Source organism: Procambarus clarkii, chromosome 42 (genome assembly GCF_040958095.1).
Source record: "Procambarus clarkii isolate CNS0578487 chromosome 42, FALCON_Pclarkii_2.0, whole genome shotgun sequence".
In the NCBI taxonomy this organism is placed as follows: Eukaryota; Metazoa; Arthropoda; class Malacostraca; order Decapoda; family Cambaridae; genus Procambarus; species Procambarus clarkii.
This window is the reverse complement of record NC_091191.1, coordinates 30676703-30696540: the sequence shown is the minus strand read 5'-3', so window position 1 is coordinate 30696540 and position 19838 is coordinate 30676703. Positions and strand designations below refer to the sequence as shown.

General features: G+C 41.3%; 5 protein-coding genes across 5 annotated transcripts; all 5 read left to right on the top strand.

The window, feature by feature from the left end:
* Positions 1 to 39: 39 nt before the first annotated feature.
* LOC138373503 (polysialic acid O-acetyltransferase-like) lies at positions 40 to 438 on the top strand. The gene has a single exon (XM_069339714.1). It carries the CDS (start codon positions 40 to 42, stop codon positions 436 to 438), a length of 399 nt encoding a protein of 132 aa, XP_069195815.1.
* A 414-nt stretch (positions 439 to 852) lies between these two features.
* LOC138373502 (golgin subfamily A member 6-like protein 25) lies at positions 853 to 2216 on the top strand. Its single transcript, XM_069339713.1, has 2 exons — positions 853 to 1275; positions 1872 to 2216. The coding sequence occupies exons 1-2, from the start codon at positions 853 to 855 to the stop codon at positions 2214 to 2216; spliced, it is 768 nt and encodes a 255-aa protein (XP_069195814.1).
* A 4643-nt stretch (positions 2217 to 6859) lies between these two features.
* LOC138373501 (golgin subfamily A member 6-like protein 22) lies at positions 6860 to 8145 on the top strand. Its single transcript, XM_069339712.1, has 3 exons — positions 6860 to 7093; positions 7492 to 7596; positions 7714 to 8145. The coding sequence occupies exons 1-3, from the start codon at positions 6860 to 6862 to the stop codon at positions 8143 to 8145; spliced, it is 771 nt and encodes a 256-aa protein (XP_069195813.1).
* A 1083-nt stretch (positions 8146 to 9228) lies between these two features.
* LOC138373499 (polysialic acid O-acetyltransferase-like) lies at positions 9229 to 9651 on the top strand. The gene has a single exon (XM_069339711.1). The coding sequence runs from the start codon at positions 9229 to 9231 to the stop codon at positions 9649 to 9651; it is 423 nt and encodes a 140-aa protein (XP_069195812.1).
* Positions 9652 to 11213: 1562 nt separating this feature from the next.
* LOC138373498 (golgin subfamily A member 6-like protein 25) lies at positions 11214 to 16966 on the top strand. The gene is made up of 4 exons (XM_069339710.1): positions 11214 to 11384; positions 11631 to 11753; positions 11924 to 12153; positions 16483 to 16966. The coding sequence occupies exons 1-4, from the start codon at positions 11214 to 11216 to the stop codon at positions 16964 to 16966; spliced, it is 1008 nt and encodes a 335-aa protein (XP_069195811.1).
* The last annotated feature ends 2872 nt before the right edge of the window (positions 16967 to 19838 follow it).

Genomic DNA, 19838 nt, shown 5'->3' with positions numbered 1-19838 from the left:
ATACATACCACTGACAACAAGATATGTGCCACTGACAACATGATATGTGACATTGATACCATGATACATGCCATTGTCAACAAGATACATTCCACTAACAACAAGATACGTGCCACTGACACCATGATATGTGCCACTCACAACAAGATCTGTGCCACTGACAACAAGATACATGCCACAGACAACAAGATACGTACCACTGACACGATGATACGTGCCACTGACACGATGATACGTGCCCCTGACAACAAGATAAGTGCCACTGACACCTTTATATGTGCCACTAACAACAAGATGCATGCCACTGACAACAAGATTCGTGCCACGGACAACAAGATTCATGGCACTGACATGATACGTGCGACTGACAACATGATTCGTGCCACTGACAACCTGATACGTGCCAGTGACAACCTAATACGTGCCCACACAACATGACACGTGCCACTGACAACAAGATACGTGCAACTGAAAAAAGAGACATGCCACTGACAACAAGATACATGCCACTAACAACAAAATAAATGCCACTGACATCATGATACGTGCCAATGACAACATGATACGTGCCACTGACAACATGATACGTGCCACTGACACCATGATACGTGCCACTGACAACAAAATAAATGCCACTGACAACCTGATGTGTGCACCTAATAACAAGATACGTGCCACTCACAACAAGATACATGCCACAGACAACAAGACACGTACCCCTGACACGATGATACGTGCCACTGACACGATGATACGTGCCTCTGACAACAAGGTACGTGCCACGGACACAATTCTATGTGCCACTGACAACAGGATACGTGCCACAGGCAAAATGATACATGTCGTGACAACATGATACATGCCACTGACAACATGATACATGCCACTAACAATAAGATACTTGCCCCTGACAACTTGATTCATGCCACTGACAACAAGATACATGCCACTGATAACAAGATACATCCCACTGACAACAAGATACGTGCCACTGACAACATGATACGTACCAGTGACAACAAGATACATGCAACTGACAACTTGATACGTGCCACTGACTACATGATACGTGCCACTGATAACAAGATATGTGCCACTGAAAACAGGACACCTGCCACTGACAACAGGATACATACCACTAATAACAAGATACATGCCACTGATAACAAGATCCGTGCCACTGACAACAGGATACGTGCCACAGACCAAATGATACATGCTAGTGACAACATGATACATGCTACTGACAACAAGATACGTGCCACCGACAACAAGGTACTTCCCACTTACAACAAAATACGTACCACTGACAACATGATACGTGCCATTGACAAACGTGCCACTGATAAAAAGATATGTGCCACTGAAAACAGGATACGTGCCACTGACAACAGGATACGTACCACTGATAACAAGATACATGCCACTGATAACAAGATACGTGCCACTGACAACAAGATACGTGCCACTGACAACAAGATACGTGCCACTGATAACAAGATACGTGCCACTGACAACATGATACGTGCCACTGACAAAAAGATACATGCAACTGACAACCTGATACGTGCCACTGACTACATGATACGTGCCATTGACAAACGTGCCACTGATAACAAGATATGTGCCACTGAAAACAGGATACATGCCACTAATAACAAGATACATGCCACTGATAACAAGATACGTGCCACTGACAACAGGATACGTGCCACAGACCAAATGATACATGCCAGTGACAATATGATACATGCCACTGACAACAAGATACGTGCCACCGAAAACAAGGTACGTCCCACTGACAACATGATACATGCTCTTACAACCTGATACGTGCCACTGACTACATGATACGTGCCATTGACCACAAGATACATGCCACTGACAACCTGATACGTGCCATAGACTACTTGATACGTGACATTGACAAACGTGCCACTGACAACAAGATATGTGCCACTGAAAACAGGATACGTGCCACTGACAACAGGATACGTGCCACTGACAACAAAATACGTGCCACTGACAACATGATACGTGCCATTGACAAACGTGCCACTAATAGCAAGATATGTGCCACTGAAAACAGGATATGTGCCACTGACAACAGGATACGTGCCACTGATAACAAGATACGTGCCACTGATAACAAGATACGTGCCATTTACAACAGGATATGTTCTACTTATAACAAGATACGTGCCACTGATAATTAGATACATGCCACTGATAACTAGACACGTGCAACTGACAACGAGATACGTGCCACTGACAACAAGATACGTGCCACTGATAACAAGATACGTGCCACTGATAACAAGATTCGTTTGACTGACAACCTGATACGTGCCACTGATAACGTGATACGTCCCACTGACAACCTGATACGTGCTACTGAGAAAATGTTACGTGCCACTGGCAACAAGATACATGCCACAGACAACATGATAAGTGCCACTGACAACAAGATACATCCCACAGACAACATGATACGTGCTACTGACAACAAAATACGTGCCACTGAAAAAAGATACATGCCACTGACAACAAGATACATGCAACTGACAACAAGATACATGCCACTGACACCATGATACGTGTTACTGACAACATGATACGTGCCACTGATACCATGATACGTGTCACTGACAACTTGATATGTGCCACTAGTAACAAGATACTTGCCAATGATAAAAAGATTCGTGTGATTGATAACAGGATACGTGCCACTGAAACCATGATACGTGCAACTGACAACATGATACATGTCATTGACAACCTGATACGTCTCACTGACAACATGATACGTGCAATTAACAACAAGATACATGCCACTGACACCATGATACGTGCCACAGACAACAGATACATGCCACTGACAACACAATACATAACACTGACAATAAGATATGTGCCACTGACAACATGATATGTGATATTTATACCATGATAAATGCCATTGTCAACAAGATACATTCCACTAACAACAAGATACGTGCCACTGACACCATGATATGTGCCACTCACAACAAGATCTGTGCCACTGACAACAATATACATGCCACAGACAACAAGATACGTTCCACTGACACAATGATACGTGCCACTGACACGATGATACGTGCCCCTGACAACAAGATAAGTGCCACTGACACCATTATATGTGCCACTAACAACAAGATACATGCCACTGACAACAAGATACGTGCCACTGACAACAAGATACGTGCCACGGACAACAAGATTCATGGCACTGACATGATACGTGCCACTGACAGCAAGATTCGTGCCACTGACAACAGGATTCGTGCCACTGACAACCTGATACGTGCCAGTGACAACCTAATACGTGCCCAGACAACATGATACGTGCCACTGACAACAAGATTCGTGCAACTGAAAAAAGAGACATACCACTGACAACAAGATACATGCCACTAACAACAAAATAAGTGCCACTGACATCATGATACGTGCCAATGACAACATGATATGTGTCACTGACAACATGATACGTGCCACTGACACCATGATACGTGCCACTGACAACAAAATAAATGCCACTGACAACCTGATGTGTGCACCTAATAACAAGATACGTGCCACTCACAACAAGATACATGCCACAGACAACAACATACGTACCACTGACACGATGATACGTGCCACTGACACGATGATACGTGCCACTGACAAAAACGTACGTGCCACGGACACAATTCTATGTGCCACTGACAACAGGATACGTGCCACAGACAAAATGATACATGTCGTGACAACATGATACATGCCACTGACAACATGATACATGCCACTGACAATAAGATACGTGCCCCTGACAACTTGATTCATGCCACTGACAAGAAGATACATGCCACTGATAACAAGATACATCCCACTGACAAGATACGTGCCACTGACAACATGATACGTACCACTGACAACAAGATACATGCAACTGACAACTTGATACATGCCACTGACTACATGATACGTGCCACTGATAACAAGATATGTGCCACTGAAAACAGTACACCTGCCACTGACAACAGGATACGTGCCACTAATAACAAGATACATGCCACTGATAACTAGATACATGCCACTGACAACAGGATACATGCCACAGACCAAATGATACATGCTAGTGACAACATGGTACATGCCATTGACAACAAGATACGTGCCACCGACAACAAGGTACGTCCCACTGACAACAAAATACGTACCACTGACAACATGATACGTGCCATTGACAAACGTGCCACTGATAAAAAGATATGTGCCACTGAAAACAGGATACGTGCCACTGACAACAGGATACGTACCACTGATAACAAGATACAGGCCACTGATAACAAGATACGTGCCACTGACAACAAGATACGTGCCACTAACAACAGGATACGTGCCACTGACAACAAAATACGTGCCACTGACAACATGATACGTGCCATTGACAAACGTGCCACTAATATCAAGATATGTGCCACTGAAAACAGGATACGTGCCACTGACAACAGGATACGTGCCACTGATAACAAGATACGTGCCACTGATAACAAGATACGTGCCATTTACAACAGGATATGTGCTACTTATAACAAGATACGTGCCACTGATAATTAGATACATGCCACTGATAACTAGACACGTGCAACTGACAACGAGATACGTGCCACTGACAACAAGATACGTGCCACTGATAACAAGATACGTGCCACTGATAACAAGATTCGTTTGACTGACAACCTGATACGTTCCACTGATAACGTGATATGTCCCACTGACAACCTGATACGTGCTACTGAGAAAATGATACGTGCCACTGGCAACAAGATACATGCCACAGACAACATGATAAGTGCCACTGACAAAAAGATACATCCCACAGACAACAAGATACGTGCTACTGACAACAAAATACGTGCCACTGAAAAAAGATACATGCCACTGACAACAAGATACATGCAACTGACAACAAGATACATGCCACTGACACCATGATACGTGTTACTGACAACATGATACGTGCCACTGATACCATGATACGTGCCACTGACAACCTGATATGTGCTACTAGTAACAAGATACTTGCCAATGATAAAAAGATTTGTGTGATTGATAACAGGATACGTGCCACTGAAACCATGATACGTGCCACTGACAACATGATACGTGCCACAGACAACAGATACATGCCACTGACAACACAATACATACCACTGACAACAAGATATGTGACATTGATACCATGATACATGCCATTGTCAACAAGATACATTCCACTAACAACAAGATACGTGCCACTGACACCATGATATGTCCCACTCACAACAAGAAATGTGCCACTGACAACAAGATACATGCCACAGACAACAAGATACGTACCACTGACACGATGATACGTGCCACTGACACGATGATACGTGCCCCTGACAACAAGATAAGTGCCACTGACACCTTTATATGTGCCACTAACAACAAGATACATGCCACTGACAAAAAGATACGTACCACTGACAACAAGATACGTGCCACGGACAACAAGATTCATGGCACTGACATGATACGTGCCACTGACAACAAGATTCGTGCCACTGACAACAGGATACGTGCCACTGACAACCTGATACGTGCCAGTGACATCCTAATACGTGCCCAGACAACAAGATACGTGCCACTGACAACAAGATACATGCCACTGACAACAAAATAAATGCCACTGACAACCTGATGTGTGCCACTAATAACAAGATACGTGCCACTCAAAACAAGATACATGACACAGACAACAACATACGTACCACTGACACGATGATACGTGCCACTAACACGATGATACGTGCCACTGACAACAAGGTACGTGCCACGGACACAATTCTATGTGCCACTGACAACAAGATACATGCCACTGACAACAAGATACGTGCCCATGACAACAGGATACGTACCAATGATAACAAGCTCAGGCCACTGATAACAAGATATGTGCCACTGACAACAGGATACGTGCCACAGACAAAATAATACATGTCGTGACAACATGATACATGCCACTGACAACTTGAAACATGCCACTGACAACAAGATACATGCCACTGATACCAAGATACATCCCACTGACAACAAGATACGTGCCACTGACAACCTGATATGTGCCACTAGTAACAAGATACGTGCCAATGATAAAAAGATTCGTGTGATTGATAACAGGATACGTGCCATTGAAACCATGATACGTGCCACTGACAACATGATACATGCCATTGACACCAAGATACATGTCACTGACAACATGATACGTGCCACAGACAAAAGATACATGCCACTGACAACACAATACATACCACTGACAACATGATATGTGACATTGATACCATGATACATGCCATTGTCAACAAGATACATTCCACTAACAACAAGATACGTGCCACTGACACCATGATATGTGCCACTCACAACAAGATCTGTCCCACTGACAACAAGATACATGCCACAGACAACAAGATACGTACCACTGACACGATGATACGTGCCACTGACACGATGATACGTGCCCCTGACAACAAGATAAGTGCCACTGACACCTTTATATGTGCCACTAACAACAAGATGCATGCCACTGACAACAAGATTCGTGCCACGGACAACAAGATTCATGGCACTGACATGATACGTGCGACTGACAACAAGATTCGTGCCACTGACAACAGGATACGTGCCACTGACAACCTAATACGTGCCCACACAACATGACACGTGCCACTGACAACAAGATACGTGCAACTGAAAAAAGAGACATGCCACTGACAACAAGATACATGCCACTAACAACAAAATAAATGCCACTGACATCATGATACGTGCCAATGACAACATGATACGTGCCACTGACAACATGATACGTGCCACTGACACCATGATACGTGCCACTGACAACAAAATAAATGCCACTGACAACCTGATGTGTGCACCTAATAACAAGATACGTGCCACTCACAACAAGATACATGCCACAGACAACAAGATACGTACCACTGACACGATGATACGTGCCACTGACACGATGATACGTGCCACTGACAACAAGGTACGTGCCACGGACACAATTCTATGTGCCACTGACAACAGGATACGTGCCACAGGCAAAATGATACATGTCGTGACAACATGATACATGCCACTGACAACATGATACATGCCACTAACAATAAGATACTTGCCCCTGACAACTTGATTCATGCCACTGACAACAAGATACATGCCACTGATAACAAGATACATCCCACTGACAACAAGATACGTGCCACTGACAACATGATACGTACCAGTGACAACAAGATACATGCAACTGACAACTTGATACGTGCCACTGACTACATGATATGTGCCACTGATAACAAGATATGTGCCACTGAAAACAGTACACCTGCCACTGACAACAGGATACGTGCCACTAATAACAAGATACATGCCACTGATAACAAGATCCGTGCCACTGACAACAGGATACGTGCCACAGACCAAATGATACATGCTAGTGACAACATGATACATGCTACTGACAACAAGATACGTGCCACCGACAACAAGGTACGTCCCACTGACAACAAAATACGTACCACTGACAACATGATACGTGCCATTGACAAACGTGCCACTGATAAAAAGATATGTGCCACTTAAAACAGGATACGTGCCACTGACAAGAGGATACGTACCACTGATAACAAGATACAGGCCACTGATAACAAGATACGTGCCACTGACAACAAGATACGTGCCACTGACAAAAAGATACATGCAACTGACAACCTGATAAGTGCCACTGACTACATGATACGTGCCATTGACAAACGTGCCACTGATAAGAAGATATGTGCCACTGAAAACAGGATACGTGCCACTGACAACAGGATACGTGCCACTGACAACAAAATACGTGCCACTGACAACATGATACGTGCCATTGACAAACGTGCCACTAATAGCAAGATATGTGCCACTGAAAACAGGATTCGTGCCACTGACAACAGGATACGTGCCACTGATAACAAGATACGTGCCACTGATAACAAGATACGTGCCATTTACAACAGGATATGTGCTACTTATAACAAGATACGTGCCACTGATAATTAGATACATGCCACTGATAACTAGACACGTGCAACTGACAACGAGATACGTGCCACTGACAACAAGATACGTGCCACTGATAACAAGACACGTGCCACTGATAACAAGATTCGTTTGACTGACAACCTGATACGTGCCACTGATAACGTAATACGTCCCACTGACAACCTGATACGTGCTACTGAGAAAATGATACGTGCCACTGGCAACAAGATACATGCCACAGACAACATGATAAGTGCCACTGACAAAAAGATACATCCCACAGACAACAAGATACGTGCTACTGACAACAAAATACGTGCCACTGAAAAAAGATACATGCCACTGACAACAAGATACATGCAACTGACAACAAGATACATGCCACTGACACCATGATACGTGTTACTGACAACATGATACGTGCCACTGATACCATGATACGTGCCACTGACAACCTGATATGTGCCACTAGTAACAAGATACTTGCCAATGATAAAAAGATTTGTGTGATTGATAACAGGATACGTGCCACTGAAACCATGATACGTGCCACTGACAACATGATACGTGCAATTAACAACAAGATACATGCCACTGACACTATGATACGTGCCACAGACAACAGATACATGCCACTGACAACACAATACATACCACTGACAACAAGATATGTGACATTGATACCATGATACATGCCATTGTCAACAAGATACATTCCACTAACAACAAGATACGTGCCACTGACACCATGATATGTCCCACTCACAACAAGAAATGTGCCACTGACAACAAGATACATGCCACAGACAACAAGATACGTACCACTGACACGATGATACGTGCCATTGACACGATGATACGTGCCCCTGACAACAAGATAAGTGCCACTGACACCTTTATATGTGCCACTAACAACAAGATACATGCCACTGACAAAAAGATACGTGCCACTGACAACAAGATACGTGCCACGGACAACAAGATTCATGGCACTGACATGATACGTGCCACTGACAACAAGATTCGTGCCACTGACAACAGGATACATGCCACTGACAACCTGATACGTGCCAGTGACATCCTAATACGTGCCCAGACAACATGATACGTGCCACTGACAACAAGATACATGCCACTGACAACAAAATAAATGTCACTGACAACATGATACGTGCCACTGACACCATGATTCGTGCCACTGACAACAAAATAAATGCCACTGACAACCTGATGTGTGCCACTAATAACAAGATACGTGCCACTCAAAACAAGATACATGACACAGACAACAACATACGTACCACTGACACGATGATACGTGCCACTAACACGATGATACGTGCCACTGACAACAAGGTACGTGCCACGGACACAATTCTATGTGCCACTGACAACAAGATACATGCCACTGACAACAAGATACGTGCCATTGACAACAGGATACGTACCAATGATAACAAGCTCAGGCCACTGATAACAAGATATGTGCCACTGACAACAGGATACGTGCCACATACAAAATAATACATGTCGTGACAACATGATACATGCCACTGACAACATGATACATGCCACTGACAATAAGATACGTGCCACTGACAACTTGAAACATGCCACTGACAACAAGATACATGCCACTGATACCAAGATACATCCCACTGACAACAAGATACGTGCCACTGACAACATGATACGTGCCACTGACAACAAGATACATGCATTTGACAACCTGATATGTGCCACTGACTACATGATACGTGCCACTGATAACAAGATATGTGCCACTGATAACAGGACTTCTGCCACTGACAACAGGATACGTGCCACTAATAGCAAGATACATGCCACTGATAACAAGATACGTGCCACTGACAACAGGATACGTGCCACAGACCAAATGATACATGCTAGTGACAACATAATACATGCCACTGACAACATGATACGTGCCACCGATCACAAGGTACGTCCCACTGACAACAAAATACGTACCACTGACAACATGATACGTGCCATTGACAAACGTGCCACTGATAAAAAGATATGTGACACTGAAAACAGGATACGTGCCACTGACAACAGGATACGTACCACTGATACATGCCACTGATAACAAGATATGTGCCACTGACAACAGGATACGTGCCACAGACAAAATGATACATGCCAGTGACAACATGATACATGCCACTGACAACATGATGCTTGCCAATGACAACAAGATACGTGCCTCTGACAACATTATACATGCTCTTATAACCTGATACGTGCCACTGACAACATGATACGTGCCATTGACAACAAGATACATGCCACGGACAACCTGATACGTGCCACTCACTACATGATACGTGCCATTGACAAACGTGCCACTGATAACAAGATATGTGCCACTGAAAACAGGATACATGCCACTGACAACACGATACGAACCACTGATAACAAGCTCATGCCACTGATAACAAGATATGTGCCTCTGAAAACAGGATACGTGCCACAGACAAAATGATACATGCCAGTGGAAACATGATATATGCCACTGACAACATGATCCATGCCACTGACAACAGGATATGTGCCACTGACAACTTGATACATGCCACTGACAACACGATACATGCCACTGATAACACGATACATCCCAATGACAACAAGATACGTGCCACTGACAACATGATACATGCCACTGACAAACGTGCCACTGACAACAAGATACGTGTCACTGACAACAAGATACGTGCCACTGACACCATGATACGTGCCATTGACAACAAGATACATGCCACTGACAACAAGACAAGTGCCACTGACACCATGATACGTGCCACTGACAACAAGATACGAGCCACTTATAACAAGATACATGCCACAGACAACAAGATACGTACCACTGACACAATGATACATGACACTGACAACAAGATACATGCCACTGACAACATGATACGTGCTATTGACCACAAGATACGTGCCACTGACAACAGAATACATGCCACTGACTACATGATACGTGCCACTGACAACCTGATACGTGCCACTGAAATCCTGATACGTTCCCTTACAACCTGATACGTGCCACTGACAACATGCTACGTGCCACTGACAACAAGATACATGCAACTGACAACCTGATACGTGCCACAGACTACATGATACGTGCCATTGACAACAGGATACATGCCACAGACCAAATGATACATGCCAGTGACAACATGATACTTGCCATAGACAACAAGATACGTGCCACCGACAAAAAGGTACGTCCCACTGACAACAAAATACGTGACACTGACAACATGATACGTGCCATTGACAAACGTGCCACTGATAGCAAGATATGTGCCACTGAAAACAGGATACGTGCCACTGACAACAGGATACGTGCCATTGATAACAAGATATGTGAAACTGATAACAAACTACGTGCTATTGACAACAGGATATGTGCTACTTATAACAAGATACGTGCCACTGATAATTAGATACATGCCACTGATAACTAGACACTTGCTACTGACAACAAGATACGTGCCACTAACAACAAGATACATGCCACTGATAACAAGATACGTGCCACTGATAACAAGATTCGTGTGACTGACAACCTGATACGTGCCATTGACAATGTGATACGTCCCACTGACAAACTGATACGTGCCACTGAGAAAATGATACGTGCCACTGGTAACAAGATACATGCCACAGACAACATGATAAGTGCCACTGACAACAAGATACATCCCACTGACAACAAGATACGTGCTACTGATAACAAAATATGTGCCACTGAAAAAAGATACATGCCACTGACAACAAGATACATGCCACTGACAACAAGATACATGCCACTGACAAAAAGATACATGCCACTGACACCATGATACGTGCCACTGACAACATGATACGTGTTACTGACAACACGATACGTGCCACTGATACCATGATACGTGCCACTGACAACCTGATCTGTGCCACTAGTAACAAGATACATGCCAATGATAAAAAGATTCGTGTGACTGATAACAGGTGTGGGAACCGACCTGTGATATTTATATTTATTTAATTTATATGAATTTATATAGAATTTATATTTACGTTAATTTCTATGCTTCGATAGCAATTTGTATAATGTTAAGTGGACTGTATTTCTGCAATAATCTCACAAATCGATCCTTTACACATTAGGGGGGAGTTTATATTAAATTTATATATATGCAGCCAATCAAACTACAGTATTAACTACACATTAGTGTACATTGAAGAGGTTCCTTATCTTATTGTACAGCAGGCCTTAGTCCATTAGGTATAACCAGGATGTAGACACCAAATTATCCTCTTTGAGGTAGCTTCCATCACCCAGTAACTGGTACATAAAGCATGCTTCCTCGTCTTGACCTGTCAAAAGGGCGCTAGCTATAGAAGCCAGAATCCTAATATATGACAGCTATATCAGAGAAAATACTGTACATGGAACCATAAAGACCTAGGCTTAATTACCTTGTTTGAGTCGATCATTCTTGTTCTAACCGGAAGCCCTATCTAATGACATTAATGGCCAAAAATGATTAGATAAACGGGTTTCGGAAAGACACTTCCCTTGAGATTGATGACAGCGTGTTGATGATGGCAGATCACTACTCTGATCTTCCATAACACTTCGTCCAAGAGAATTTATAGGAGCCGTAATTCGCTCCATGACTCTGTGGTCTTAAACAATAACAATGGCTGACCACTCCCTCCTCCCTGACGCTACTGGCCTACATTGTCCAGATGACAGTGATAGAAGGGTCACATTTACTCTATTTTAATTCTGATAATTAGGTTAATTTATATGAGATGTTTTTATGATGGTAAAGTCCAAAGACTAATGTATTTAAGAATAATTCCCACCATAATAGGTGGTGAATTTATAATAGTATGTGGTAATGATATCCCGTTTTCTATAGACGGAAATTCCACTACAAGTTACATTTTCTATGGGTTAACTTGTTTATACAACACAGCAATATTATCTGCCTGTATGATATTATTAAATGGTGTCGAATTTTCCGACATAATTCCCCAGGGGCTGCTCACGGGTCGAAGTCCTATTTAGAACAGACGAACACCGATACTCCTCCTTCGAATTATTAGATTAATTTGATGTTAGTAGTTAGTAATCACACATTTGTGCGTCTGTTCGTACAGGACGGATGTCCCGTACTAGAGTTGCAGGGGTTAGAAGTCTAATGCGATTTCATTTCCCTGTTAACTCTTGAAAGGCTAAAATTCAAGCCTAATTACATATTATTTAACTCAGAAGACTGAATGTGATCAAGTACTACAGTCAAGTATGATTCAGGGACTGCAGTGAGATCAGTGACAATAGATATAACTTGAAGTTTGTTCAGGTAACTGGTCACTGATATATAAACACTGAGGCCCATGGAATACATCTTGATTAAATAATAAATGTATCAAATCAGTCATCAGATTTATTGGGGTTTAATTTAGTTAATTGATTCAGAAGATTGAATAGCTCATCATTAAAGTAAAGTATGGTTCTGAGACTGCAGTGGGTTCAGTGACATTGGTCGCAGTGACTTGTAGCTGTTTAGGCTACTGTTCACTGATTTGCCACTGAGGCTTCATGAACTCATCTTCAGCTTTAAATGATGATACTAACATCAACCTCTGTTGGTATAGTCAGCTGTAATCTCCTTAGTATAATGCTACTGGAGAAATATAATCAGCTGACAAATTTAGATTTCTATTGGTATTGTTTATCTGCAGGCATAGGTCTCCTCAGGCTTGATACTGGGCCTGAGAGTAATTTACCTCCTGCAGGATTTTACATGGTTATGCCCTGATATTTAGTAGGGCTACCAATGAATTGATGGTAGTAGTCTGTCCCCACAAGGAGAGCTATTTGGCATTTGATTTGCTCAAATTTATTTGCAGCTGCTTCATAATAGCTTTCCAGGTCAGCATAATCAACTTGAGATTGTTGTGACAAATCTTCACATTTCTTGATCTGTCTTGTTAAGTGGCCTTTAAGACCTGCAAGGGTTCTTCTCATTCTCCCTGCATTATCCATACTGGCAAGTTGGTGAAGCCTTGTGGGTCTTGTACTTGGGTCGCTCATAATACTGAACAAGTACTGATGGTAGCCTAGGGTAAAATTTCTGCACTCACAAGGCTGTAATCCTACCTCTACTAGAGGTTAGCACTTAAAATTAATACACATTATATATACACAATCATACACACTAATGATTTGAGTGATAAACCAGTGTCATTGGAAGTACCTTTAGGTTAGCTCTTCTATATCACCCTAGGATGGTATAGACACTAATTAATCACTCAAAGGTGTAATGATCATAAGTAAATTATTATATATACACAACTCAACTCGAGTTGATAAAATTTACACCCAAAATAGGGTCTGCACCATTCATTAATGGTGTTAGGTTGTTTAATATAGTAAAACTAGACTATGGTAATAATGGGACTAGGATGAACAATAAATAGTTTAACTAGTCAATGGTAATATCCTACCCTGTTGTGGGTTGGCAATTAGTAAATATTATATTGAGATCACTAGTGCAATATATATTAAATAATTCTCTATTTTGGAGAAATAATATACACAATTATTGATAATAGCCTCTTAATCACCTCTATAAAACTTCTAATATTATCAAGAAGTATTAAATATTATTAGTGACATCGCGAAATAAACTCCACAAAATTCGTGGATAATCTCTCGCGAAATTTAACACCACGAAATCCGTGAACAATCTCGCGAAGACACAGCCACTAATTTGGCTGGCTTCAATATTAGTGCTGTCATATAACGGAATAACACGCCACCAAATTTGTGGGTGACCATATGAAACAGCTGATGAGGCTGAAATGAACTGAGGGGGCTCCTGAGCTCGCACGAGGCAACGCCGCCGTCTTTGACTGCTGGCTTTGTATAAATCACACTGCACTAGCATATTTAATGAATCCACTGGTTAACTGGTTCATCCGGTACTAAGATGACCAAATAATCTGTAATCTGACTCGAAGATGACCAATAATGTGGGTTCATAGGACCAATAATCTGTCATCCGGTTCGAAGATGACCAAATAATATGGGAACCGACCTGTGAGATTTATATTTATTTAATTTATATGAATTTATATAGAATTTATATATACGTTAATTTGTATACTATTTTATTTACTATTACTATTTTATACTATTTTATTTACTATTATATTTACGTTAATTTGTTTAATTTGTATGTTCGTATGATGTTAAGTGGACTGTATTTCTGCAATAATCTCACAAATCGATCCTCTACACATTAGGGGGGGGTTTATATTAAATTTATATATATGCAGCCAATCAAACTACAGTATTAACTACACATTAGTGTACATTGAAGAAGTTCCTTATCTTATTGTACAGCAGGCCTTAGTCCACCAGGTATAACCAGGATGTAGACACCAAATTATCCTCTTTGAGGTAGCTTCCATCACCCAGTAACTGGTACACAAAGCATGCTTCCTCGTCTTGACCTGTCCAAAGGGCGCTAGCTATAGAAGCCATAATCCTAATATATGACAGCTATATTAGAGAAAACACTGTACATGGAACCATAAAGACCTAGGCTTAAATACCTTGTTTGAGTCGATCATTCGTGTTCAAACCGGTAGCTCTATCTACTGACATTAATGGCCAAAAATGATTAGATAAACAGGTTTCGGAAAGACTCTTCCCTTAAGATTGATGACAGGGTGTTGATGATGACAGATCACTACTCTGAACTTCCATAACACTTCGTCCAAGAGAATTTATAGGAGCCGTAATTCGCTCCACGACTCTGTGGTCTTAAACAATAACAATGGCTGACCACTCCCTCCTCCCTGACGCTACTGGCCTACATTGTCCAAATGACAGTAAGTGATAGAAGGGTCACATTTACTCTATTTTAATTCTGATAATTAGGTTAATTTATATGAGATGTTTTTATGATGGTAAAGTCCAAAGACTAATGTATTTAAGAATAATTCCCACCATAAGAGGTGGTGAATTTATAATAGTATGTTGTAATGATATCCCGTTTTCTATAGACGGAAATTCCACTACAAGTTACATTTTCTATAGGTTAACTTGTTTATACAACACAGCAATATTATCTGCCTGTATGATATTATTAAATGGTGTCGAATTTTCCGACAACAGGATACGTGCCACTGAAACCATGATACATGCCACTGACAACATGATACGTGCCATTGACAACCTGATACGTCCCACTGACAACATGATACGTGCAATTGACAACAAGATACATGCCACTGACAACATGATACGTGCCACAGACAACAGATACATGCCACTGACAATACAATACATACCACTGACAACAAGATATGTGCCACTGACCAGATATGTGACATTGACACCATGATACGTGCCATTGTCAACAAGATACATTCCACTGACAACAAGATACATGCCACTGACACCATGATATGTGCCACTCACAACAAGATCTGTACTACTGACAACAAGATACATGCCACAGACAACAAGATACGTACCACTGACACGATGATACGTGCCACTGACACGATGATACGTTCCACTGACAACAAGATAAGTGCCACTGACACCTTTATATGTGCCACTAACAACAAGATAAATGCCACTGACAACAAGATACGTGCCACTGACAACAAGATACGTGCCACGGTCAACAAGATTCATATCACTGACATGATACGTGCTACTGACAACAAGATTCGTGCCACTGACAACAGGATACGTGCCACTGACAACCTGATACGTGCAGTGACAACCTGATACGTGCCCAGACAACCTGATACGTGCCACTGAAAACAAGATACGTGCCACTGAAAAAAGATACATGCCACTGACCACAAGATACATGCCACTGACAACAAAATACATGCCACTGACACCATGATACGTGCCACTGACAACATGACGCGTGCCACTGACAACATGATACGTGCCACTGACACCATGATACGTGCCACTGACAACAAAATAAATGCCACTGACAACCTGATATGTGACACTAATAATAATAATAATAATATAATAATTTTTATTTAGGCAAAGGTACATACATAAAGAGATTTTACAAAGTTTGTTGGCTTTATAGATAGAGCTAGTACATACAATGCCTAAAGCCACTATTACGCAAAGCGTTTCGGGCAGGAAAAAACACTACTGACTAAAGCTTAAAACTAATGGGTAAAAAGAAAAAAATGCGTTGAGTACAAATAAAAATAGAGGTAAAAGAGGGGGGGAACATTGTTGAAAAAACAGCACAAATACAATTATAAATTATTACAGAAAATTACATTAAAACAGCGTTGATTTGTAAAACAAAAAAAAAAACAAAAAACATACATGGGTTGACAATAGAAGGGTAAGGTAGGTTACATGGAATTTATTAGGTATAGCTTCGTTTTTAACTTAAACTGGTTGAGAGAGGTACTGTCTTTAACATGGTTGGGAAGGTCATTCCACATCCTGGGCCCCTTGATTTGTAGAGCATTTCTGGTTTGATTAAGTCGTACTCTAGGAATATCAAAACTGTATTTATTTCTGGTGTGGTGCTCATGGGTTCTGTTACAACCTTCTATGAAGCTTTTGAGATCAGGATTGGCATTACAATTTAGCGTTTTGTATATGTATAATACACATGAGTGAATGTGCAGTGACTTAATGTCTAACATATTCAGAGATTTGAGTAGGGGTACCGAGTGATGTCTGGGGCCAGAGTTGGATATTGTCCTAATAGCAGCTTTGTGTTGAGTAATTAGAGGACGTAAGTGATTTTGGGTAGTAGAGCCCCAAGCACAAATACCATAGTTGAGATATGGATAGATAAGGGAGTAATAGAGAGTCACCAGGGCAGGGCGTGGTACATAATATCTGATCTTAGAAAGAATGCCCACAGTTTTTTAAACTTTTTTTGATATGTTTAGAATGTGTCCCTGGAAATTCAGCTTGTGGTCAATGAGAATGCCAAGGAATTTGCCATCTAATTTGTTACAAATTTGGGTATTGTTTATTTTGAGATTTATTTGATTAGAGGATTTATTGCCAAACAGAATATAGAAAGTTTTGTCAATGTTAAGGGTGAGTTTGTTGGCAGTTAGCCACAGATGGACTTTATTTAGCTCAGTATTTACTGTGGCATTTAGAGCAAGGGGATCAGGACTGGAGTAAATGAAGGTTGTGTCGTCAGCAAATAGGATTGGTTTGAGGTGTTGGGAGGCATTTGGAAGGTCATTAATGTAGATGAGAAAGAGGAGAGGGCCAAGTATGCTGCCCTGGGGAACACCAATGTTGATGGGTAGGGTGGGCGAAATTGTATTATTCACAGAAACACATTGGAGCCTGTCAGTAAGGTAGGATTTGAGGTATTGTAGGGAGTGTCCTCTGACACCATAATGATGTAATTTAAGAAGAAGGTTTTGGTGGTTGACAGTATCGAAAGCTTTACGCAGGTCCACAAATAACCCAACAGGGAACTCATTTTTATCAAGAGCTGTAAGAATCGAGTTAAGCATACTAATAAGTGCATCGTTAGTGCTTTTTTTGGGCCTGAAGCCATATTGGCAAGGGCTAAGTATATTGAGTTTGGCTAGATATGAGTAAAGCTGCTTATAGATTAGTTTTTCAAAAATTTTTGACAAGTTTGGCAGGATTGATATAGGTCTGTAGTTGTTAACATCTGTGAGATCACCACATTTGTGGACAGGCGTTACTCTCGCTTTTTTTAGAATATCTGGAAAGGTTTGGAGTTCAAGTGACTTGTTGAAGAGCAAAGCAATAGCAGGGGCTAAAGATCTGGAGGCTTTTTTGTAGATTAAAGTTGGTATCTCCTCAAGGGCACCAGACTTGGTTTTAAGGGAAAGGATTATCTCATTGACGTCAATGGAATTAATAGGCTTTAGGTACAGAGACTGGGGATAGTTCCCTGTAAGATAGTCCTTAATGTCAGTACTGGAAGATGGAATATCATTAGCAAGGGATGAACCAATGGAAGAGAAGAACCTATTGAACTCAATAGCAGAATCAGAGGCTGAAAGCTGACCATCGTTATTAGACAGGAGAGTCGGTTTGCTATTTAAAGACTTTTTTGATCCCAATATTTGTGAAATTGTTCTCCATGTTTGTTTAATGTTGCTCTTTATTTGGGTAAATTTATCTTCGTAGTATTTAGTTTTGGCTCGTCTAATTATCTTAGATAGCAATAATGAGTAATTCTTTGAGAATTCTTTGGAGACAATCCCTAACCTATACTTTTTCTCAAGGTCATGTTTTTTATTAATAGATTTAAGTATTCCCTTTGTAAGCCAAGGATTGTTAAGCCTTTTGGTTGTGACTTGTTTTGTAAGCATAGGACAGTGGGTATTATAAAGGCTAAGAGTTATTTGAAGAAAAGATTGAACTGCTAGGTTGATGTCCTCTATGTTACCTAACTCGGACTCCCAGTTGACATTATCAGTAGCAGTTATAAAATTGTCTATAGCAGTTTCATTGTGTAGTCTAAAACGTATCTCTCTTGACTCAAGAGGTGGTTTGCTAATGTTAGTTAAGAGAAATGTGGGGTAATGGTCTGTAGTGCTATCGGTGATTATACCTGAAGTAAGCGGAGAGGTTATATTTGTCCAGATGTGATCAAGAGTCGTGG